General features: G+C 33.8%; 4 protein-coding genes across 4 annotated transcripts; 1 reads left to right on the forward strand and 3 right to left on the reverse strand.

Moving 5' to 3' along the window:
• Positions 1-3236: 3236 nt before the first annotated feature.
• Positions 3237-4077, reverse strand: LOC109176363. The gene is made up of 2 exons (XM_019325806.1): positions 3654-4077; positions 3237-3557 (listed from the first exon to the last, which is right to left on the reverse strand). Exons 1-2 carry the CDS (start codon positions 3882-3884, stop codon positions 3351-3353), a joined length of 438 nt encoding a protein of 145 aa, XP_019181351.1. The 5' UTR covers positions 3885-4077; the 3' UTR covers positions 3237-3350.
• Positions 4078-4482: 405 nt separating this feature from the next.
• Positions 4483-5372, reverse strand: LOC109176362 (serine/threonine-protein phosphatase 7 long form homolog). Its single transcript, XM_019325805.1, has 2 exons — positions 4813-5372; positions 4483-4511 (listed from the first exon to the last, which is right to left on the reverse strand). Exons 1-2 carry the CDS (start codon positions 5201-5203, stop codon positions 4498-4500), a joined length of 405 nt encoding a protein of 134 aa, XP_019181350.1. The 5' UTR covers positions 5204-5372; the 3' UTR covers positions 4483-4497.
• A 1285-nt stretch (positions 5373-6657) lies between these two features.
• LOC109176406 (protein FAR1-RELATED SEQUENCE 5-like) lies at positions 6658-9760 on the forward strand. Its single transcript, XM_019325838.1, has 3 exons — positions 6658-6875; positions 7079-8150; positions 8653-9760. Exons 2-3 carry the CDS (start codon positions 7216-7218, stop codon positions 9758-9760), a joined length of 2043 nt encoding a protein of 680 aa, XP_019181383.1. The 5' UTR covers positions 6658-6875; positions 7079-7215.
• Positions 9761-10624: 864 nt separating this feature from the next.
• On the reverse strand, positions 10625-17386 carry LOC109176407. Its single transcript, XM_019325839.1, has 11 exons — positions 17223-17386; positions 16989-17092; positions 16180-16326; positions 14239-15107; positions 12682-13520; positions 12244-12441; positions 11964-12138; positions 11735-11863; positions 11133-11276; positions 10835-11044; positions 10625-10741 (listed from the first exon to the last, which is right to left on the reverse strand). The coding sequence occupies exons 4-11, from the start codon at positions 15103-15105 to the stop codon at positions 10625-10627; spliced, it is 2679 nt and encodes an 892-aa protein (XP_019181384.1). The 5' UTR covers positions 15106-15107; positions 16180-16326; positions 16989-17092; positions 17223-17386.
• Between the last annotated feature and the right edge of the window lie 9628 nt (positions 17387-27014).

The following is a 27014-nucleotide window of genomic DNA, read 5'->3' on the forward strand; positions in this document are numbered from 1 at the left end:
TTACTAATTGATTCCATGCTACTATGTATAATTCATATATTTGAAAACTTTTTAAATTGAAATATCTATTAATTGCCTTAATAATTAAAATAATTGTTAGTCAATCAATATTCAATAGTACTAAAAGTATTATTTGAATTTTTATACATAAGATATAATATTATTAAATCGAAATAATTAAAAATAATGGGTTAATATTAAAAAAGATTTTATAATAGTAATTTTTATTGCATAATAGAATTTGGCAATTATTAAACATTGTTTATGGTAATTATTGTATGACATTTAATACTAAAATTATTAGGTAGAATTTTTATAATTAAGGTATAATATTCTTAAGGTACAATATTGCTTATATATGGTTTACCCGTATTAACCATCCTTATATTAAATTAATATATAATTGTTTTAATATAATATATTATTAAATCTAAACATATGATTAATATTTATTCAATATTATTACGGAAGTATTACAATTATAAATTTTACTACGTATTAAATTTTAAATGGCTTAGCATATCGAAGCAAACATGGTAAGTCAATAACATTATTTTACATTAGTAAAGTGATTTTATATCAAGGAATGTCAGATGAAGAATAAAATCAAAATAATACTCTATTGAAAAAAAAAGCCACAATACTTAATCATTTTTTTCCTAAAAAAAAAAAAAATTAATGACAAGAAAAACGTCTTGAAGGGAGAGACAAACTACTCTCTTATTACAAAAAATGTACAGTTTAAAGACGGAGAAATTGAATCGAAACAAAGTCCAACGCTTTGATATATTGACAACTAAAAAATGCTTTTAATTTCATTTTGGTTTTTATTGTATTCTTAGTATGCTTCCTTCTGTAAGTCTATATCTATTTACATATAGACATAATTCATCCCTCGATCACAAAACTTTATCATCTTGATGAGCAAGGAACTCTATTGCTTCCCGATCAATTTTTCTAGATCCGTATCTTCTCCACAAAAATAGACAAAAAAAATATATATCAACATTTTTTCTTATGAACCACTTTTGTTGTTTAAAAACCATAAAATACAAAAAAAAAAAAAAAAAAAAAAAAAAAAAAAAAAAAAAAAAAAAAACAAAACCCAAAAAGAAGAAAAAATAAAAGAAACTAAGATGATGAAAACCTCACCAATGCAAATCACGTATCAACCTCAACTGTGGAAGATCACATGATGATTAGAAGTCTATTGCTTCCCGATCAATCTTTCTAGATCCGTATCTTCTCCACAAAAATAGACAAAAAAAAAAGAATATATCAACATGTTTTTCTTACGAACCATTTTTGTTGTTTAAAAATAAGAAAATACAAAAAAAAAAAAAAACAAAACAAAACCCAAAAAGAAGAAAAAATAAAAGAAACTAAGATAATGAAAACCCCACCGTGCAAATCACGTATCAACCTCAACTGTGGAAGATCACAGGATGATTAGGCAAAATCAATGAAATAATTAACCTTAGTTGGGGTTGTGTATGGTCATATAAGGTGTATTTATACACAATGGATGATATCAAAAGGGTTTAGTATTGAAATTATAAAATGGTAAGAGATCTCAAGAAAGGTAAAATCTTTAATATTATTGAAATGCCATATTTGTCTAAATATTTAATATTGCAAAAATGCCACTAAATTTTGGGGGGGAAAATTTGGCTAGGAGGATTTTACTTTTATATATATATAGATTTTATTAAATTTAAAATTAAAATAAATAAATAAGACAATGTTGAAATATAAAAATAAATGATGTAAAATTAATTAACTAAGAGTTTTGTACAAAAAGTTAACACCGTCTCCACTAAAGCTAGTTTGATCTCATGACCTCTCATATAGAAAAATCACTACATGACATCTGAGCACAATGTGTTTGACAATTAATTAAGAGTTTGAACAATAATTAACTTAGGCAACATATTAAAATGACAAAATTAGCAATAACATAATGGAATGTGAGAATACCTAAGAAAAGGGAATGTATCTCACATTCCCTTGCAATAAAAATGCTATGTATATATAGATAGGAAATTGTAGAGATGAAGAGAAGTCACTATCAAAAAATAATCCATATTAGTCAAATCTTACCATCAACAATTAATGTTTGATAAGAGACATATATGTATAGTTGTTCTGTATTTGTACATGTATTAATTGGGTATTGTGCAACATGTATGTTACTCTTAAACTTTATTCTTTTTTCTTTTTCCCTTACATTATGACACAATATTAATTTATTCTTCTATTTGAGCAAATACTAACACTTTAAGTATAGGCAAATGATGATACAGGAATCTGATGTAATTTTTTTTTTTTTTTAATGTAGAAACCAATTACATTCCTTTAAAATACAGACAAGTGATGATATATTTGTGTTTTCTAAACACAAATATATGTATTTAAAATATTTGTGTTTTGTTTTTCCTTTAGAGTAAAACTATTATTTCAAAAATTTGTAAGAAAAATTATTTTAAATTGGACTTCTAAAATATATATGCATCTAAATAAAATTTCCGATTAACTATATTTTGAAATGACATTATTTTCATGTAAATGGAATACTAAATAATTTTACGCATATAATGTAACTGCAAATTTCATTCTCCTAAATCAACACTAATAAGGTGTTTGGTTGGAGAGGGAGAATTTCGTGGAAAAGGAATTACAATTCCATAGGAGATGAATTACTGAGAATAAAGTGAGAATTTTTTATTGGGAATTTCAATTATAATGTTGGTATACATGGGAATTGAAATGGAATCACATGTGCACAAGGTAAGTCGTTGACGTTCCACAAGTCGCAGTTACACGTACGTTCAGTAAGCTAAGGTTTACTTGAAAGTGATTATGTTGACTTTGGGAAACATAACCAGTATTTAGGGCAACACCATAGAATCCGAGGGCGTCATTGAAACTTTGAACGCTTGCACCGTTTGCCTCATTGTTTCGTGCTGACAAATCATCGGTAATATTTGTCGTGAATCGCAGGACGTGTTGTTGCATCCCATCTTCCGCAGTACGCCTGTCGGCAAATAACTTGTGAAAAGTCATTCGAACTATTGCCGTGACGGGTAACATCCGACAACACTTTAGTGAATTATTTAGTGACTCAGACGGATTGGTTGTCATGATACCGTACCAGTGACCATCGTCGTGAGATAATGTCCACTCCTCGACATCAATGTCGGCAAGATAGGCGTATGCAGCCGGCCATTTAATTTGGATTGCATGCATGAGTTAAAGGAATTGATCCCTTGTCACAGCAATACCAGCTTCCCACACTAGTTTTTGTAACCGCCTATCTGCACGCCGAATTGATCCACTGTCTCAACGACTATCTACACGTCCTGAGGGCCAAATGGTTCATCCGGTATCGGGGCCCCAAAGTATTGATGCGGCGCCACGTGCAATAAGAACTCGTACTCAGTATTGATCAACAAATCAGTACTCCGCTGCTGAATATCCCTAATGAAAGAATCGCGAACGGCGTCAGGATTGTCGAGGACTTGCCCGGAATCTAACATCAACCGGTTGAAAGCATGCATCTAATTTAAACAAAATGCGTTAGGAATTGTTACGAATAAAATAATAACAATTCTAAATCAATTCCATTTATTGCAAAACATTTGTAATATACTAACTACATCATTCAGTGATGCTGCACACTGTACGAATCTCTGGTTACTATAATATGTTTGGTTACCAATAAGCCGTCGACCGTGCATGTAGTACCATGTGCGGTACCCATCCACAACCTGCAGTCGATCAGTTCTTTGCATGTGGATAACCAAATCATACCGAGCATTCCAACGGGCCACGTGCTTTGCGTGTTTTAGTAACCAATTAGTCCGAGACTTACCCCGTTGGTCCATATCGTGCAACCGTTGGTCGTATACCACGTCTGCTAGCACAACCTGCAAACCATTGAATTGCCTGCAGAACCGGTCAAGCTGATGATATTCCACCACGTGGTAAAAAATAAGCGGAACACGGGCAGTCCACAAAATCCTCCCCGCTTTGCAATATGGGGGCAAGGCATCAAGATAGTCATCGTAAGGGGTGAAATTAAACTATCTACGAAATATAAATGTCACGATGTTAACATAAAATACGCAGTGTATAAAATATGAACTGACTACAATAATATTCCATGTAAAGGTATTCATATTAATAAAATTATTTACTCTGTGTTCAGCTACGCGATCTAATTGATCGCGATAGGCTACGACAGTGTGCGTAGACACTGATAACCAAGAATGCCGACAAACCTACCTACAACAATATCAAAGTAAATAAATACTACTACTTCAATATTAAAACATTGATGCAGTCAATTTAGAGATCGTTACCTGTATGCAATAGGGTAGTCAGCGATTTGGTGGCGCAGCAATACACCTTTCAGCTGAAACATAGGCAGCCTCTCCCATGCCCAAATCTAGACTAGAAGAAGACACCCATACACTGTATGTTTGTCGGCTTCGAAAACTATACACAACGCCCTGTAAACACATCCTAGAATATTCACCACAAAGGTACAGATTACTAACGTACGGGAGCAAGTACAATTTATATTTCCCTTTCGTTGCGTCGGGAAATAAAAAACAGTTTAATAAATAATATATAAAACGCCGGGCTGCTAACAACACTTCTTCGTCTGTACTGTCTGGATGAAGAGCCTGAACATCCAAGACAGCTGACCCGTGAATCATGGTCGTTGACAGGAACCTATTGGCAGGCTCAAATCCCAACAACTCAAGGCACATTAACTTTACTTCTTCCGGAGTGCCATGGTATCCTCACCTGTCACTAAAAGTTCATCGACCTTAAGGCCGAATAACACTTCAACATCTTGAAGAGTTATTCCAACCTCACCGAAGGGCATGTGGAAGGTGTGGACCTCCGGCTTCCATCGCTCTAAAAGGGCAGTAATAAGCCCATGATCCAACTGAATTTTGGGCAACTGAGAAACACCATACAAACCAGCGATTCGCAGCCACATTTTGACTCTATCATCATTCACGGCTGCACACCTAGTCAACGTATCGTATTTAACGGCTTTAAGTTGGACGTCATACGTTGGATCCGTCCAAATTGCTCTACTACGATGACGGGTTTGGAATGGTAACGCACCCTCCTGTAGTGGCCCGGGATGCACTCGGTCATTTGCCATACCTGTATCAAAACAATTCATAATACTTACAAATTAAAAACATTAAAACAACTTCGAATAACAAGTTCGGCAATTAAGAACAATTAAATTCGAAGTCCGAAAATCGGACTACACCACTCTGGACGTCACTTTTTCTTTTTTTTTTGAAACACGAAACTCGAACCATTTTTGTCTGAATTTCACAATTTTTTTAAAATGGTCCGAATGACAAACATATAATTTTTGTTTTTAACACACTCAAAAACTCGTGGAGACTGCATTTTAAAATGTAGTTTACATATTTCAAGTACATAAACTAAATATGTAAGAGGCAACAAAAAATATATGTAAACTGCATTTTAAATATGTATATTTTTAAACTCTCAATTTTACATATCTCAATTTTATCTTATGTAACTATATTTTTTTTTTCTAAAGCCGAAACTCAGACCATTTTGGATCGAATTTCACAAAATCAAATTTCACAAAATTAATTTGTATAAATCGGACCAAAATGGTCGGAATTACAATTTCTTTTTTTTTTTAAAAGTCAAACTTGGACCATTACGGTCCGAGTTTTACATTTACTTTATACGTACTACATGGTCAACAATTACTCGCATCTCAAGTGGATAGATAAAGACATATAGTTGTGTCTGTTCTCTTTCTAGATATACTACCCATTATTTAATTTATAGTTTTACATTTACTTGATAGATAAAGACATATAGTTTTACATTTACTTTATACGTACTACATGCTCAAAATAACTTGCATAACCTACCGTCCATTATTTAATTTTTTAAGTCATTTAGTTAAATTTAACGATGCACAATCTGGAATAATAACATTTAATTTTTTCATATTTCATTTATATGTGTTTAAGGATTTTATGAGCGCAAATTATGCCGTGCAACCGAATGCACCTAGCAAGGTGCATACGGTTGCAAAACGGCGCCGTTTTACTAAAAAACGACACGGCGCGCACAAAATCAAAAAAAAAAAAAATTGGATGGCCGTTAGCGGCGTTATTCATATCATATTTGGTAGTTTTGCGATTTTTTGGTAGTTTGGCGTTTTGATTGCAGTATCGTTTTCCTGATTTATTGTATGGATCTCATGATGGATGATGCAGTAGACCAGAGAGACGAGGCATTAGATCAGAGAGATGAAGCAGGCGATGAATTGCATACGGTTCCAGGTTATTTTGCAGTTTGATTTTTATGGATTTGTGGTCGTTTGCAATTTTTGCAGTGTGATATATTGTGTAGGTGTTTATATTTAGTGTGATGTTTATTGTGTATGTGATGTTTATGTGATTCTAGTCTGAGATCATTCGTAACTCTTGGTGTTTATGTGTTTATGGTTTTCTGAATGAACGAAATATATATCCATAATCTTTGAACTATAAATCCAGAAGTTGTGAGTTATATATCCAGAATTATAGTAGTATATATCAAGGATTTTGTGAATGGATACTCTGTTCTGGATTGTATATCCATAATTATTGAACTTTTATGTCCAGAAACTGTGAGCTTTATATCCAGAATTCTATCACTATACATCCAGAATTATAATACTATACATCCACAAATTTCTAAACTGATACTCTGTTCTGGCTTTTAACACTATGCAGTCAGTGAAGATGTTGTTGTTGATTCACCAAGTTCAGATCCAATAGAGTTAGACATTGATGGTTCTTCTTCTAATCCAGGTCTATATGTAGTTTTATATGATCATAATTCACAGTGTTCAGCATTGTTATATGTTCATTCTTTTTCCATGGAAAATGTTATTCCTTTTGTAGAGCATGGCTGGATTTATTCGGCATTCCCCGCACCCCCTCTACATAGGAATTATATTTTCAATGGAACGTGTATTATTTAGTATACTTGAGGTTATATATTGCATTTGCAGTTGATGAAGATTTGGTTGGTGTTGTTGTAAGTAACGGGGTTGAAGCGTATGAGTTGTATAACAATTATGCATATAGAGTTGGTTTTAGTGTGAGGAAGGGTAATCAACGGTGCAAGGTATATAGCAAAACAGTCCAAATGAAGATGTTTATGTGTTCTAAAGCTGGTTTTAAGGTTAAGGCAAATGCTGGTGTTAGGGCATATTCAAAAATTGACACAAGGTCAGGGTGTGGTGCATGTGTTCAGTTTGACGTCGGTGAGGATGGGTTGTGGACGGTTACAAAACATGTAAAAGTGCACAATCACGAGTTATGTGCTGTAGACAAGAGTCATCTTCTGCGTTCACATAGAAATGTGGGTGATAATCAACTGTTATATTTAAAAGATTTGAAGAAGAGTGGTGTTGCAATGGCAGATGGTATTAGGTTCTTGAAACATCAAGCAGGGGGGTCTCCATTAGTTGGCTTCACTAATCGAGATGCTTATAATTCAATTGCTTCTGATACATCAAAGCGTTTGGATGGAACCGATTCGAACTCATTAATTGAAATATTTAGGAAGAGGCAGTCGACTGAGTCTGATTTTTTCTTTGATTTTGAAGTTGATTGTGATTCAAGACTATGCAGTTTTTTTTGGAGGGATGGTCGGATGAGACAAGACTATGAGTTGTTTGGGGATTTATTAGTGCACGATACAACTTATCGCACTAATAAATATGATATGATTTGTGGCCCTTTTGTAGGGATGAACCACCATTGCATGAATGTAATGTTTGGATGTGGTTTTCTGATGAATGAGAGGATAGAATCATTTGTGTGGCTGTTTAGAGCATTTTTAAGGTCTATGAATGAGAAATGTCCACAGACTATCATGACAGATCAATGTGCATCCATGGCTGCTGCTATTTGTCAGGTGTTTCCAACATCACGTCACCGTCTTTGCATATGGCATATTGGCGAGAATTCGAAGAAGCATATCAAGGCGTTAAGGAATAACAAGGATTTCTTAGATATGTTTAACTGTGTGTTGAAATACACAGAGACTGAAGCTGAGTTTGAATTTTATTGGACAAGGTATGTCCACTACTTTTTTTTTTTCCTTTTTCGATTCCAGTAATTGAATTATGGATGTTTAGTATTAGAATTATGGTTATATAGTATTAGAATTATGAATATATAGTATTAGAATTATGTGAACATGTTGTAGTATAGAATGGAACTTCTTGATTTTTCCTGAGTTACATGCATTTAATTTATGGATTTATAGTTTTGGAATTGTGAATATACAGTGTTAGAATTATGGACATATATTATTAGTTGTCTGAACATGTATTAGTGAAGCAGTGAGCTTCCTGTTTGTCTCTAAATTATATGCATGCAATTTATGGATTTATAGTATTGGAATTGTGGATATATAATATTACAATTATGGATATATAGTATTAGTTGTCTGAACATGTAGTAGTGAAGCAGTGAGCTTTCTGTTTGTATTATATGCATTCAATTTGTGGTTTTATTATATTGGAACTGTGGATATATAGCATTAGAGTTCTGAACATATATCTTATCATTTCAGGTTGGTGACTGACTACAAGTGCCACAAGAATAGTTGGATACAAAAGCTGTATGACTGTAGGGAGAAGTGGTGTCCAGCATTCAATAAGGACTATTTTTCAGGGGGCATTTTATCATCGCAAAGGAGTGAAACTACTAACCATTCGATTTCAAGAAGGTTGTCCAAGACTGCAGGTCTATGTGATTTTTATTCATCGTTTGTTAGTGTAACTTCTGAATGGAGGAGCAAAGAGAATGGTGAAGACTTTCGTTGTACTCAAGGGGTACCCAACATGATGATGGAGCACGTGAAACTTCTGTTACACGCTAGAGAGGTATATACGATTGAGATATATTTTTTGTTTGAGGAACAATTCATGAAAGGCAATGCCTGTCATCAAGAAATGGTGTTGAATGAAGGTTGTCAGTTCAAGTATCACGTATGGCGTCCAGATATAGATATTATAAGGCATGAAGTCAGTTTTAAGTTGTCAACCTTAGACATTTCGTGTAGTTGCAAGTTGATTTCGGAGTTAGGAATTGTATGCTGCCATTGTTTACGCATTCTTCATATACACTGTGTTTCAAGTATTCCTAACAAATATATCATGAAAAGGTGGACTAAAAAGGTTGTTGATGGTAGGGATGTGAATACTGGTTCAATGTTTTGTAGAGCTGGTGTCCCTCCTTCAATTTGGGTTGTGGAGATTTGCAGAAAGTTTAAAAGATTGATTTCATCTAGTCAAGATAACAGTGTAACTAGGCAGTTCTGTGATGAAGCAGTTGAGGAAGCAAAGAAAAAGGTTGAAGCTGAGATTGGCTATGTGCAAATTGAAGAGTGCGGTGTTTCATCTTCAAGTGGTGTCATTCAAAATCCTTCAAACCGGAGATCAAAAGGTGAGCGTAACGTAAGGAGGAGTAGTGTTATTGAAAAGAAGTACAGTGCTGCAAGGGGGAGGAGGAGTGCTGCAAATAAAGTTGCTTCGAGTACAAAAGGTGCTGTTCAGTCGTTGGTTTTGGAAAGTCTATCTGAGATTGCCGGGGATGGGTACCTTGTACATCCAAGTTCTGGGAGTTCGGAGTTTTGTCAGTATAGTAATGATGTAGATGATAATGCAGTTGTAGATTGAGAGTGGGGTTAATACCAGTTGGTAGCTAGCTGTTTTGAGGATATCAATTTACAAGTTGTTTGATCTGTGTATTCAAAATTTTAGTACTTGTTGATTTGCAGGTTTGAAGCTATATATCCATAATATTAAAGCTACATATCCATAATACTAAAGCTATATATCCATAATATTAGAGCTATACATACATATTCTGAGAACTATATGACCATAAAATATTGGAATTGTGTGTCAAATTAGTAAAAGTGTTCATAATGTTATATCATTATATCCACAATATTAAAGCTATATATCAATATGTAAACTGGTGAACTTGATGTTTACACTTATGTAAAATGTAAGTTCACAGCTGAACGAATATTCATAACTTTATATCAATATGTCCACAATCTTAAACCTATATGTCCATAATTCTGAGAACTATATGACCACAAAATATTGGAATTGTGTGTCAAATTAGTAAAAGTGTTCATAATGTTATATCATTATATCCACAATATTGAAGCTATATATCAATATGTAAACTGGTGAACTTGATCACTTATGTAAAATGTAAGTTCACAGTTGAACGAATATTCACAACTTTATATCAATATGTCCACAATCTTAAACCTATATGTCCATAATTCTTGAAATATGAATATATGAATATTTGAACGGTATGTTTATACTTATGTAAGATGTTCATAATTTTATATCCATACATCCACAATCTTAAACCTACATGTCCATAATATGAGAACTATATATTCAGTGAATTTCATAGATCGAATTTCAAAAATTGTGATAGAGTTGTTACAAAACAACCATAAGAACAGAAAATATTAAAATATTCATCCACAAAAACATTCATTGATCTTTCCAGTTTTACTTCTTCTTGTCTTCAATCTTTGCAGCTTTCTTGACCTCGCCTTTGACGCTGTTCAGCTTTGACATGATGATACAAGCAGCATATTTTGCCCTCAACTCAAGAATGAAGCTAGCCTGTAAAATAAGAAAAATAAATAACTAGTTCATTGTAATTTTTTCATCACTTTTTGATGTAGTTGGAATGTAATATATTTATGTTACTCTTACATTCGTGCGCATATGTTTCTTGAACCCAGGATCCCAGTTCTCGAGAGCTCCACCCATGTAACTCTCCATATGCCGCATTACATATATGCCACAGTCGGTGACATTCTCTGCATTTTTCCAGTGCATGGCAAGGAACTCTACTGGCATGCTGTTCAGTTTGTGAGTCAAGGTGGATTGTCCTGCTTCCAGGTACGCCTTGAATGCTTCAATCTGGTAAAAAATTAGCTCAATGTTCATAATGTTTTAAATTCAATATATAGGTGACAATAAGGAGATTTTTTAATATAATATAAGCTACCAGTTTGTATGGACAGTCTCCATATTTATCAAGCTCTGAAACACCAGCAGGCAATTCCTTGTTGTCTATCACCTGAACCTTGGATTCCTTGACATTTATGCACACAACAAAGTAGTGTGCATGGCGATGCACTGGGAAAAATATCTAATTCCAAAACAAAAGGTTATTATTTGAAACAACTACATACCCAGGTACTGTTAACTGCATGGGTATACATTCATATTTGACAGAGTACTATATATCCATAATTATAAAACTATATATCCACAAAATTCAGAAATTTATAAAGATCCTAATAAGCCGAGTATATTCCAAGCTTCAAGCATATAAATCCACAAATTAATAACTATACATCCAAAAACTACATTACCATATATCCAGAATTCTTAACAGCCTGTTCACAGAGTAATACATTCATATATTAACAGAGTACTACATATCCATAATCACATAACTATATATCCACAATTTTAAGACTATATATCCACAAATTCAGAACTTTATAAAGGATCTTATTAAACTTTGTATATTCCAAGCTTCATGCATATATATCAATAATAAAATCTTAAATTATTAAATTAAGTGTGTGTAATAGATCTTACAAGGTCTGCATCACTGATTTCCAGGTTTCCAAAACTTGATATTTCATAATTCAATCTATCATTGAAATTTTCCATCCTTTTCTCAGCTGGGAGACTTTTCATCCAATCATCAGATGGATCAAGCTGCAGCTGTTTTTGAATACACAGAAATGCAAAAAATGAGTATTCAAAAGGCTTAGAGTACTAGATTTTTAAAAATGCGCATTTGCATGTCAAAAATAACTCTTACATGTGGCAGTGTGGTGAAGAATACGCGTTTTGGTATCCCAACAGCACGTTCTGTGTTCTTCAAAGTTAGCCGCAAAGACCAAACATTCAAGAAGTCTATATCCAACTCACCATTGCTCAAAGTTGAGAAGTGACGCCTTGTTAGGTAGTAGTCACCATAGCTGAACAGCAACTCACTACAGCACCAAAATAACAATAATAATAATAACACCAATAGTTATAATAATATGAACTATCTAAGTAATTTAAAGGTTATTATAAATATATGTGTTCAAACATACTCTTCTGGGTGTTCGGTAGACACACTCAAGAATGCATAGTTTGAAATGATTTTTTCCCGTGGAGTTGTAGTGCGTATAAAACCTGCATTCTGTGTCCAGTATGGTGACCTCAAACAAAGAGGTTTGTTCCTGAATCGTCGCTGGGGTCTCATCCTAACAGTCACGTCATCAACATCAGACTCACTTTCTTGCATGGCACTGTTGTTTATATATCCACAGCATTAGAACTTTATATCCATAATATTAAACATATATGTACATAATCATAGAACTATATATTCACAGATTTAAAATGTTCATAATTTTATATCTATATATCCACAATTTTAAAGCTATATGTCCACAGTTGTAAAAATGTTCATAAGTTTATATTCATAATTTTAGCACTATAAATTCATAACGTTAAAGCCAAATGCAAATAACAAACTGTAAATTTACCAATCAAAGTCATCAACATCAGCATCAGTAGCAGCGGCATGACGAACATATCTCTGAAATGGGACCCTAACAAGTGGAGGAGTTACTTGTGCTTCCAAGGTCGTTGACAGTCCTGCATCCTCTCCAATTTGTTGAACCAAAGCATCCAATGGTAGGTCCTCTTCAACTACTTGCTCTGTGTGTTGCTCACATGGCTGCGGTTGCGATTCATTGCAGTGTATTCCCAAATCAAATGATGGAGCTTCAAATTCCATGGTTCTTGTTGTCTTCTGAAATGCTTCCACCAATGAATCCACTGCAGCGGTGAAAGTTTCACTCCCAAAGAATATGTCATCCAACTGAGATTCAGTTGGAATGGAAGTTGATTCAATTGCGCTTGCAGCACCTAGCATGTTTGATATCCCTGAGAACGCTTTCTTCATGACTTCAATAGGTGCGCCCTGCTTTCCAATTTCAGACATAGCTTCACCAAACTCCAGGACATCTGATGCTAGCTTTTGGAGCACACGGGTCACCCGATCAACACTTGAGAGTGGCTCACTTGTAGTTGGTGTCGGTGTTGCAGTAGCAGGAGTAGAAGAAGTAGTAGCAGCAGCAGTAAATGCAGGTTGTGGTAGTGAGGTTGTAGCAGCAGCAGTGCCTGCAGGTTGTTGCAGTGAGGTGGTAGCATCAGTCCTTGGCTTCTTAACTCTAGGGATAACCCTTCCCTTTCCAAACCCACCAGCCCTTTTTTCAGCCTTGACTCTCTTTCTTACAAGCGTGGTTGTCCAAGCAAGTATGCTAGGGTATGTCCTGTTGATCTTCATTCCTTTGAATTCTACTCGATCAAAGTAGAACAGCTACAAATTACAGAAGATTATGTTAAAGATGAATTTAGAACAATTTATCCATGTATTCTTAATTGCATGGTCACAGTGTAATGCATAACTATATGTCCATAATCACATAACTATATATCCATAACTTTAAAACTATATATCCACAAAATTCAGAAATAAAAAATGATATTAATAAAATGAGTATATTCCAAGTTTCATGCATATATGTCCATAAACCCATAAATATACATCCAAAAACACATTAATATATATCCAGAATTATTAGCAGTATGTCCACAGAGTAATACATACATTTATTCACAGAGTACTACACATCCATAATCACATAACTATATATCCACAATTTTAAAATTATATATCCACAAATTAAACTGCATAAAGGACCTCATTAAACTGAGTGTATTCCAAGTGTCATGCATATATATCCATAAACCCATAACTATACATCCAAAAACACATTAATATATATCCAGAATTATTAACAGTATGTCCACAGAGTAATACATTCATATATTCACAGAGTACTATATATCCATAATCACATAACTATATATCCACAATTTTAAAACTATATATCCACAAATTAAACTACATAAAGGATCTTATTAAACTGAGTATATTCCAAGTTTCATGCATATATATCCATAATAAATTGTTAGTTATACACGTACAACTACATAAAATTCATGCAACTAGATTAAAGACAATAAGAACTGACCAATATCAATGTCATTGGCCCCCAAAAGCTTCTCTTTCTATCTTCATTGTAACTATCTATCGAGTCAATGAGAGATTGGTATGTGTAGGCACACCAATTGTACTCTTTAATCATATCAACATCAATCAATGAGTTTAAGATCCTGTACTTGGAGTAGCGTGTTGTGTTTCCTCGAAGCATGGAGGAAACGGCAAAGACTACGAAATCCCTCTTGAACTCATCACCATGATCAGCTCTCCTAACAATCTCATCTGGCATCTGTGTAGTTATTGGCGAGCCTGCTGTAATACCCCACCTCCTTCTCCATGAAGTCAGCAGCAGTTTGTATTCACGGGTTGAGGTGTCTTCCATCTTTGTCCCCTCATTGACCTTCAGAGGCCCTCGCGGGATTCCCAACGTGTATTCGACATCTTCCTCTTCAATGTGGAGACTATCATCCTCTAATACAAAATCACACCTGCAAACATTAAAGTTGTCCAGCAGGTATTGCACCAACTTTGATTCATTGGTGCAGAGTTGGAGATGAAGAAGTCCACCAAATCCAGTTTCTACGACAGCTTGTTTCTGTCGTGGTGAGAGCCTCTGGACAAGATCAAACATCAGCTTTGGCCCCATCCTCGTATTGAAGTAATCTCTCCTGTGTTCTCTAGTTCGTCGGCGCCGTCTCGTTGAAGTCTCTGCAACAGTTGTTTCCTTAGCAGGGCGTGAGCGCTGAGCTGCTTGTGAATTTAGGGCTGCTGCTGGTTGTTCACTAGTTGGATTAGAGCTCTGAGCTGCTTGTGAATCTAGAATTGCTGCTGTCCGGTACTCTGTTCTTCTTCTTTTTGTTTCTCTAAAAGCCTCAGCCAGTGTAGGTTCACGAGCCATTTCTGTAAATAAGAATTATTAAACTATACATCCATATTATCACAACTATTTGTCCACAAACATTTCAGAAACACACTAATTGAAGACAGGAATGATATTTTCATACATGCATAAGTATTAAACTATAAAACCACAAGTATAAAGCTATATATCCACAATATCACAACTATTTGTCCACAAACATTTCAGAAACACAATAATTGAAGAGAGGAATGATATTTTCAGACATGCATAAGTATTAAACTATAAAACCACAATTATAAAGCTATATATCCACAATATCACAACTATTTGTCCACAAACATTTCAGAAACACAATAATTGAAGAGAGGAATGATATTTTCAGACATGCATAAGTATTAAACTATAAAACCACAATTATAAAGCTATATATCCACAATATCACAACTATTTGTCCACAAACATTTCAGAAAACACACTAATTGAAGACAGGAATGATATTTTCACACATGCATAAGTATTAAACTATAAAACCACAATTATAAAGCTATATATCCACAATATCACAACTATTTGTCCACAAACATTTCAGAAAACACACTAATTGAAGACAGGAATGATATTTTCATACATGCATAAGTATTAAACTATAAAACCACAATTATAAAGCTATATATCCACAATATCACAACTATTTGTCCACAAACATTTCAGAAACACAATAATTGAAGAGAGGAATGATATTTTCAGACATGCATAAGTATTAAACTATAAAACCACAATTATAAAGCTATATATCCACAATATCACAATTATTTGTCCACAAACATTTCAGAAACACACTAATTGAAGACAGGAATGATATTTTCGAACATGCATAAGTATTAAACTATAAAACCACAAGTATAAAGCTATATATCCACAATATCACAACTATTTGTCCACAAACATTTCAGAAAACACCAAAAAACAATCAAACAAACAGAAAAAAAACAGAGTATTGATCTGTTTGAGAAAAATGCAAAATCGTGTTGCAAAACCCTAGTAAAAAATAACAAGAATATACAGCGAATATGAATGTTAACAGTCAAAAAACACAAAAATACATTATACCTGATGGAGAATGCGATGATAAAAGGCGACAATGCTAGAATGAAAATGGCGAAAATGGCAACAATGGTGAACAAAACACGCTCCGGCGACAATGAGATGAAGACGACGAAAATCGCGACTCCGAGTAGACAGAGAGAGAGATGAAGACTGCTACAGTGCGAAGGAAGTGTGTAGCTTGTTAGAGACGAAACGTTGGAAATGGCGGAAAAAGGAGTATAGTGGCGTTTTATGGCAATAATAATAATATTTTTTTTTTAAATATCGGGATGAGTGAAACGGTGCCACTAACGGCACCGTTACTTCCCTGGCACTATACGGTGCCGTTTTCAACCGTGTGTACCAAGAACAGTACACACGGTTGCACGGCATAACAATTGTTTTATGAGGACCAGGATTTATGAAATATAACGTGGGTATAAGGTTATATTTACGGTCAACCGGCCAGCAAATTGACTCAGGAAAAGTCTCTTCAAAAATTCTCTTGTTTTAGGATGCATGCACCTAGAAAGTTTGAGAAATACATAATAAATATAATAATTGGAAAAAGAGTGAAGTAAATACGGTAAGTTACAGTATTTACTCCACTAGTCACATTTATTCGTCACAGATGTCTGTATTAATATTTTCCTCATCAGAAAAATCACCTCATAGTTTGACACTCTAGGTATAAGATCATAATTATTAGTTAAGTGTTTTTACACTAAATAACACTAATGCACAACAATATTTTAAAAATGTAATGAGCTTAAGAAAAAAATTACTGTGCTATAAATAAAAAATAATATAAATTACATAAATATATAAATTACCTTAAATTATACAGAGAAATCGCGATCGTGAATACTGATTCCTAGCTTCCAAAATCTTTTAAGTTTAACCACATCCTTAAAACTGAAGAAATATTTATAAGAACCTGAATTCAAAGAAAATAAAGGAAAATTTTAGATATCTAGGGAAAAAGATGAAAATGAAGAAAAACAAGAAAAATATATTACAAGATCGAGAAAATGTAGAGATGGAAAAGATATAAGGTAAAATCTTACCGATTTTTAGTGGCATTTCAACAGCTATGGCATTGAATGGGGAGAGGTCCGGGATTCTGAGAATAAGTGTGGCAGATAGAGAGTAAAGGAAGGTAGAGCATTATATTAAAGAGGAGAAACTCACTAATGATAAGGATGAACGAAGAAAACTTGTGACCATGATGGAGAAGCTATTTGTTCATCGTTTCTAACAAATTAAACCCACCTACCCATTGGTATTGGCGTGCCAAATTAAGGTCACGGGTTGAACTGCAAAAAGTTGTCTAGTACAGTTGAATTGGTATTTGAAAAAGTTATGGAGTTAAAAAAGGGGATGAAGATATATGATGCACGCCTAAACCGCTTTGAAATCTTCAATCTCACTTTTTTTTTTTTTTTTTTTTTTGAAAACAAAAGGCTTCACTTCTTTATGTATTTGATTTGACTTATCAAGCAGCCCATACGGTCGAATACAAAATAGCCATATAAAATGCTCAAAAATCTGAAATACAAGGTAATAAAAGAGTTTGATTTTTAAATTTTATTTCCTGATGTGACAGATTTTGATAAATTATTTTTTTTATGTGAGTCTCAGTACAAGTGTTTAAATCAAGATTTTGTGTATGAGAGTATAAATTGAGAGTACATGTAGCATTTTTCGCAATATATATAATGGTCTCCCACGTGACTCTATCTACACATTGAGTGTTAAACAAGTCAATGAATTTAACCTATTTTTATCTATTTTATTAAATTTAAAATTAAAATAAATAAATAAGACAATGGTAAAATATATAAGTAAATGATTTAAAATTAATTAAGTAAGAGTTTTGAACAATAATTAACTTAAGCAATAGATTAAAATGACAAAATTAGCAATACCACAAAGGAATGTGAGAATACCTAAGAAAAGAGAAGGTATCTCACATTCCCTTGTAATAACTAAAACTTTATTCGGAGGTTATGTTACATTCCCGGGAGAAAATTACATAATTTTAATTAAACATGAGAATCTTATATTACTAAGCAAATATAACATTGGTTATCATACATAACCTGAACCAAACGCCCCTAGGGGGCGTTTGGTTCGGGTAATCTTAGATTACCTAAGTAATCTGAGTCTGGTAATGTTATATTACCTTGTTTGGTTCAAGTTATGAGATTACCTAGTAATGTTATATTAGCTGAAAGCTGATGTGACGGTAATATTTCAAAGGTAATGTGATTACCCTCATTTTCTTAGTTAATCTTAGATTACCTTGAATTATTCCAACTTTGCCCTTGTTAACTAATCCTTATATAATAATAATAATAATAATAATAATAATAATAATAATAATGAAATAAATATATGTTTATATAATCAAATATACATGTGTGTATCTTTATATATTTAGTTTTTTTTTAAATATTTAAGCATTTATATACATTCATACATATAAATAAATAAATGCACACACATATAAATATATATATATATATATATATATATATATATATATATATATATATATATATATATATATATATATATATATATATATATATATATATATATATATATATATATATATATATATATATATATATATATATATATATATATATATATTATTGAGGACATTATAGTAAATTGATCCATATAACTTAAAATATAACCCTTAACCAAACAAGGTAATATTATATTACACAATCCAAACCAAACACATAAGGTAATCTTACATTCCTAAAATCTCACATTACCTTCATGGAGGTAATCCTATTTACCTGGGGTAATCCAAGATTCCATGAACCAAAGGGTATTTTTGTCCAAAAATTTGTATAGTACAACTCTAAAAGCATAATGTACAAAATGATTAGCACAAAAAATGTGGACATAAATTAGGAATATAATTTTAATTGAGACTTATTATGTTTTTAGATTAAATATTCATACCGTGCAACGCATGAGTGGCATACTAGTTCATCTAAAGATATATTGGCAAATTAAAACATCTTCCATGCTCACAACCCCATATTTTTTTATTTGTCATCTTAATGTTCAAAGGTATAGATTAACAAAGAGTTAATACCTCCAATGGTCCTCCGAGTATTAGCGATTTATCAGTTGTGATCATCCGAGTTTTAAATAACCTTCAATAGTCCTCCATGTTTTAAAAAATAATCACTTGTAGTCCTTTTATGACGTCTCGTGGTAATTTAAAACTCGGATTCCAATTGTGAAAACTGAAAGTCTGTGGAAAATGTACTGACTGATTCCAATTGTGAAGAGACTTATCATAATGGTTAGATTGTGAAATAAATTTGATGAAATTTATTAGATTCACAATCTGAGCATTCAAAGAGGTTACCAGTCTGACTAATCTTGCCTATGGCATAGGCGAGAGTAGTAAGATCGCTGAGTATGTCTTAGAGATTCGAATCTCGCCTATGCCTTGGGCGAGATTAGTCAGATGATGAGGCGTCTCATCTATTAAAGGCGTTGACTGAGAAGTTGACTGGCGAGATTCCAATATCGCCTATGCCTTATGCGAGATTAGTCACATAATGATACACCTCATCGTATTCGATAGATGTGGGTTGGAAGTGTTGTATGATCATTTGTGAAACTACACAATTTATGATACTAAAAGGTTGTATAATACTTATTGGCAACCACAAGATGACTAATGGATTGTGTATTTTTTTTGTAATTTTTTTTTTTAAGGGATTGTTGTTAATGATTTATTTTATGATGGATTGTGCATTACTTGTGTATTTTTTGGAAGGGAGTAAGTATTTTTGAATTGGTTGCAAATCTACAGTTCGAAATCTCGATACCAAAAGTCCAATATCACCAATACCGTAGGCGTTATTGGAATGTGATTTAATATACCAATGTTGCTTAAGGTATAGGCGAGATTGGTATGTTAAGTCTGGCGGTCCTCTTTGCGAAAACTATCTCCTCTATTTAACATGCACGAAATCGCAAATGATCGTTTCCATATATTGTTTGTTCAGTAAGGTGAAAACTCTCTCCATTCTCCTCTATATTTCGTGTGCGCAAATCTCCTCTCAACGACTGCAGTCATGGTAATCTTTTTAACTTTTTTTTTTTTTTAATATCAACTTATGTTAAAAGAAATACAATCAATCTTTGATTACAGGGAAAGAAGACATATGTTGTGTTCGTTGGACGTTGTCCCGGAATATATGACAATTGGGAAAATGCAAAAGCACAAGTTCATGGATTTAGTGACAATTTATACAAGTCTTTCGCATATAAAGATGAAGCTATCATCGCTTATAATGCATATATTCACACAAAGTCAACAAAGTTAATCATTGTCTTCAACTTCTACTCCACAAAATTCAACTCCCGATCCATTTAATTCAAGATCTTCACGAACACAAGAAATATTTTCATGTATGCAAGATGAAATTTCGCAAGAAAATTATGAACACGCATTGAAAGTCGATGCGATAATACAAGAATTTAAACAAATGTTAGATAAATGAATATGTAACGGGTGAAGTGTGTTGTACAAAGTCGGTGCTTGTGGTCTCCCCAAAATTAATACCGCTACCGTGGGTTTGTCCCGGAACAATTGCTAGTGCAAGCGGATCCACATCCCCTCCTACAACATTGTCCGCTGCATTAGGCTCGTGCATTCCAGCTGCCGGAGCGTGCATCCCCGCATCTACCCTAGCACGACTACGCCTCCCGCCCTGTTGCGGTTGACCACGCAGATGATCTCGCTCACGTCGTCGATCTCTGCGACCAGGCTCAACAGGGGTGTCCACGGGTTGAGCATTATACATTTCGTTTGGGAAGTCCAGTAGAAAACCGTACCCAGCTTGCTCAACATGCGCAGGCACGATCACACTGTATTCCATCCACAACTCAAACTAACGTTGAGGATCCGTTCCAGCCGCTTCCATATCCAAATTGAGTTGAGTCAATAAATGCATCTACATGAAATATAAACCATATTATAAATCACATATAATCAATTAACTAATATAATCAAATTAATTAACAAACTAACCGTGTCATTTAATGACGCAGCACATTGGATATAACCCTCATCATGGTGGTGCTCAGGATTACCAATGAGGCGACGACCGTAAGTGTGGAACCATAATCGATAGTTGTGAGTGGCAATTGGGTTGTCCACCACCAACATTGGGTAAACATATTCGTCGCGACGGTTCCACCTATATACATGAGCGTCCACTTGTTGCGCAGCATTAGATGTCCGTCCATCAATAGCGTGCAACTGTTGATTGTACTGCACGTCTGGCGGGACATCCTGTTGAGCACTAAATTGCCTGCAAAATCGTGACGGGTAATAATATTCGACTACATAGCCAAAAATCAAAGGCACTTCTGCAGTCCAAATATGTTCCCCATCTTTGCAATAAGTTGGCAAGTCGTGTATAACCAGACGGTACGGCTGAAATACAAACTGCACAAAGCATTAATAAATAATTTAGTAAAGGTCGTATGATTCTACACTTTAATACATTAAATTAAATAGATCTCAAATAAGAAACTAACTTACCATATCTGCGGTCACGCGATCTAATTGGTCGCGATATGCACGAACCACGTGGTTCGCCACAGTAGCCCAACCATGTGGACCAACCCACCTACAGTTCAAGGAAAATTTCATAAGTACAAGAACACTATACTGTGCCAAAACAAACTTGCTTCTAATAAATTACTATTACAACTAACCTAGATGCAAGTGGCAGATCTCCTCGGTTTTGTGCCGGTAAAACGCCCTGTGGCCTAACCATTGGAAGTCTCTCCCATGCCCAAATTTGCAGAAGGAGCAGACATCCGCAAACATGAGTTTTCCCGTTCTCAGCTGCACTGCACAAAGCTCTATACAAATAGGCCAAAACAGCTGATCCCCAGCTGTACTCACCACACTCCTCAAAATCTTCCAGAAACTGTAGCAAATATAGATTTACCAAGCTGTTTGTCGTGTCTGGAAAAAGAAATCCCCCTAACATACGCATCAAATATGCCCGCGTTGCAAATGTGGCATCTTCATCTGTGCTCGCTTCTGTTAATTGGGGAACTCCCGGCATAAGCAACATACTTATTCTTTGGCCTTTAAATGCTGCATCGTCGGGAGTAAATCGCAATAATTGATTGCACAATATCTTCCATTGTTGTCTAGTTCGTTGAAGTTCTCCCGTAACAGCAAGACCATCAACCTTTAATCCAAATAACACTTCAACATCTTGAAGTGTTATACCTACCTCACCGAATGGTAGGTGAAACGCGTGGACCTCCGGACGCCAACGCTCAATAAGCGCACAGATCAATGAATGATCCAACCTAATGTTGTGAACGTGCGCAACACCGTAAAAACCGCAAATGCGCAAGTTGTGGATGACTCTACGATCAAGCGGCAGTTCTAAAGTGCCTTCATACCGACAAACCTTGATATGAACACTGTTAGCAACGTTTATATCTGTCCAAACTGATCTAGAACGATGGACGTGCTGCAAAGTTAACAAAGATGGGTCGATCGGACCGGGGTTCAACATTCGACGAGCCATAACTGTTAAGGAAAAATAAATATATGTTATGAATGAATTAATGGATTATTGGCAATCAACATATATAGTATAGACTTACAAAAAAAAAACATATATAGTATAGGCGAGATATGAAGTGGCAACTGGAACACTAATTCGCAATCAACATATATGTTATGAATGAAGTAATGGATTATTCGCAATCAACATAAAATAAATAACTATTAAGAGAATTCGCAACCGGAACACTAATCTTGCCATCTTTTTTGAACTTTAAACAATTCGAATCTCGCCTATACCTTTGCGACATTGGAATTTGACAGGTAACAATTCTAATGTCGCCTAAATTCGCATTTTTTTTTTTGTAAAACACCAATGTTGCCTAATGTATCGGCTATATATTTCAGAAGTCATGATCAACTTCTTTCAACAAATTTCACAGTATAGTTTTGCATTCAAGCTGCAGAAATATACAAATTGCAATATTTTCCACTTCATTTCTAATTTTAATTCTCTTACAGAAGCTCAACAATCAACACCCCGCAATCTAATGCACGGAGTGGTCGTTATCCCCTCCATCATTTCTCTGTAATGTTCTATTTAGTGACTTAATATAATCTCTGTTTGTTCTAAAAAAAAAAATAAAAAAAAAATAAAAAAAATCAAAACAAATAAGCTAAAAGATTTTAAAATGGGACAACAGTTTTCTTCAGTATAACTCGTATTTAAGTATTTAACTTTCTAACATTGTAATGATTGTATTAGCAACAAAAGTAAAGCCCAGAAATTATAAAAATATACAATAATTTTTTCTCGACTCCTCCTTTTCAACAATCGAAACAATGCAAAGCTCAATTCAAAGCTCAATTAATGCAGCAAATGTTCCATCTGTATGGAAACACCGACAACGTTCCCTTTGTGTAAAATAAGTGTAAAATCTTTTAGATAAAATGTTTTATAATTTATGCTCACTTGACAAAACAGTGTGTAAATAGTTTTCCTGAAACCTATCATGCATAAAACCTTTACATCTTGATCATATTATTATTATTATTATTATTATTTTTTTTTTTTTTTTTTTTTATCTTACTAAGTACTATCTAAACACTAGAAAATCTTCTTCCTGATAAATATTTTCCTTGTCTATTTCCAACATGAAACTGTACAGAAGAGTGTTTAAATTAAACAATAGCAGAATACTTTAATATTTTAAATGTATAATATGGAGTAATATATTACCCTTTTTTTTTTATAGAAAATATGCAAGGGATTACAAAACATACACAAATTTCCTGGATTTATAGCACTAACACTTTTTAATCTGTAAATTTAAAGATTAACTTTTTATAACAACTTAAACCTACGATTTGCACTTCACAACCTTAATACATAACTACTCCGCAGTCTATACAATACTTGTAAGCAAATAAAACAATAATGCATAAGTAATCCTCACGTTTTAAACAAATAAAAGTTAAATAACATGTATTATTACCTCCAAAATATAATACTCAGTTCTACACTAACTTGACTTTTGTTTCTGTACTCCACTAATCGTTGTCTTCGTAGTAAATCTGTTCCACCAAGATGGAGGCAAAACTACAAATATATCAAAAAATTTGGGACCACAACGTTCAATGAGTTTCTTGAGATATAAGGAAGGAACCACAATCAAAAAATGGATGAAAAGGAATTTTGAGAAGACGAAGAAGGAGGTTTGAAAAAAACTTATGGAATTCGTGCTTATGTGTGCACCATAATATAAAGATGGAACATCACAATGCAATTTACAGTATTCATTAAAAACCAGATATCCAGAAGCCATTCTCGCCTAAGGGAAAGGCGATATTCCCTTCTTGTATCCCGCTCCTCACATTTCTGACACATTCACGTACCCCTCTTTCTTTAAAGGCTTCACTTCTTTATGTATTTGATTTGACTTATCTTGAATAACATGCATTTTGGCAGAAAACCAAAAAATCAAGTGGGATTTGCGTATAGTATCAACTCCCCGGCGTCCGGCGAGGAGATACGCATGTCATGTGGAAGACGGTCATTTTCCACAAGTACATCATGCCAAATTCTTCCAAATAATTTGCTTTGGAGTTAATAATCGAAATGATCCCTTGAATATGTATAGTAATTATTAATTTGGTCTTTAATTATCATTCTTATCTAATTATGTCCTCAATTTTACACTCTTTATCTAATTTAGTCATCCATTAATCTATCTGTTTGTTAAGTGTTAAGATTGAAGGCAAAACTGTAACTCTATAAGGTTTCTTCCTCCTTCCCCATTTAGCAGTCCAAAGCCTATGTGCAGTACTTTCAATAAGTGCAGTACCACCTCTGCAAATCAATATGTTGTATTAGGCAACTTATTTTTATGTCTTAACACCAGTGCCATGAACCCTCAAAATATAGTAGTTCTCAGTCTAGTCTCCTCTGGATCCCTAACCATTGACTTTTTCAATGGTTGGTTAGTTGAATACACTCTTTTTTAACAAATATTTCAAGTAGTTAATATGATTAGTTTCAAATTATTATTTTTTTTTAAAAAAATCATGATTTTAATAAAATATTTGGTATGATTTATGAATATTAAGCTTTGAGTTTCTAAACAAATAAATGATTAATACTGTTAAAGGTGAAAAAAAAAACAAAAAAAATACAAAAACAAAAACAAAAATTTTTGACATTATTAACCATTTATATGGTACATCATGATCTACAATATAATTTGAGGTGAAGTAGTTAATGCTAATCTTGGACCTTTGACTTTATTTATTTCTTTGGTCTGTTATGAATATTATTTTGATTTAGTGTTCTTTAAATAAATTGACTTTATTTATTTCTTAATCCTGATATGAATATTATTGGGGCCTCACTACAAAAAAAGCCAAAATAGCGACGGACAATTTTCGTCGCTAAACAGATTAAATCCGTCGCTAAACACTTTAACGACGGATTAGCAACGGAATTCGTCTGTCGTTAAAATTGGTGTCACTAGAATTTAGCAACGCAATTTATTTCCGTCGCTAAGGGTAGCGACGGCTATTATAGTCACTAAATAAAAATAATCCGTCGCTATATTGTTCACGGTGACGGTTTTGACGTCAAAAATGACGAAGGAATAATGACGGACAATTCCGTCGCTAAGTCTAGCGACGGAATATCCGTCGCTAAGTCTAGCGACGGAATATCCGTCGCTAAGACAACAAAATATCCGTTGCTAGATTCATACCACGACGATTTGGTGACGAATGTTACAACGGACTAGCGACGGATTATTCCGTCGCTAATTATAATGACGGACATGTTCGTCGCTAAGATGTAGCGACGGATATATGTTGTCGCTAGGTTGATTTTATTATTTGGATTTTATGCCATTTAGCTACGGTTTAGTGTCGGCAATATCCGTCGCTAAATTTAACGACGGAATTGTTCCGTCACTATTTTGTTACTATTTGATATTTTATATTAAATACTTAGCTACAGATTTACTATAATATTTTTTCGTTGTTAAATTATAAAATAAAAAATTTAAAAATATAGCCACTAAATAATATCACATACCATACATGCATTAAACTTATAATATACTACATCAATAATATAATTGTAAAATACACCATAACAATAACAAAAGTAAAGCACTGTATAATGAATTAAATTTTCGACGCTGGATAACAACGGACTCCAATGTCCGTTGCTAGACATTAGAAGAATTAAACATATATAATTAAATTCGTGTACAAATATAGCGACGGATATTACTATCCGTCGCTAGAATTAAACATAATTAATCCGTGTACAAATCTAGCGACGGATTTACTATCCGTCGCTAAGAATTAAACATAATTAAATCCGCGTATGAATCTAGAGACGGATGTTACGATCCGTCGCTAGATTATACGCATAAATACATGTCTCTAGAAAATGTAGCGGCTAATTTGTAGCTATTATACTTATGTAATTAACCCGCCAAAAATCCGTCGCAACTCCGTCATTAGGTTTTGCGCGAAAATTTTCCGCTAATATTAGCTACGTATTTAACGACAACAATAGTCCATCGCAAATTCCGTCGCTAGTCCGTCGCTAAATATCTATTTAACAAAAAAAAATATAATCTATCGCTAAGTCGTAGCTATTCCGTCGTTAGATTAGCAACGGAATCATTCCATCGCTAAATCCGTCGTTAAATCCGCGTTTTTTTGTAGTGAAAATACTTATGACGGTCTACTGACAGGACCGGAGAAGGACCCCAGATGTCCGTAA

This window comes from Ipomoea nil, unplaced genomic scaffold (assembly GCF_001879475.1).
Source record: "Ipomoea nil cultivar Tokyo-kokei standard unplaced genomic scaffold, Asagao_1.1 scaffold0706, whole genome shotgun sequence".
Lineage (NCBI taxonomy): Eukaryota > Viridiplantae > Streptophyta > Magnoliopsida > Solanales > Convolvulaceae > Ipomoea > Ipomoea nil.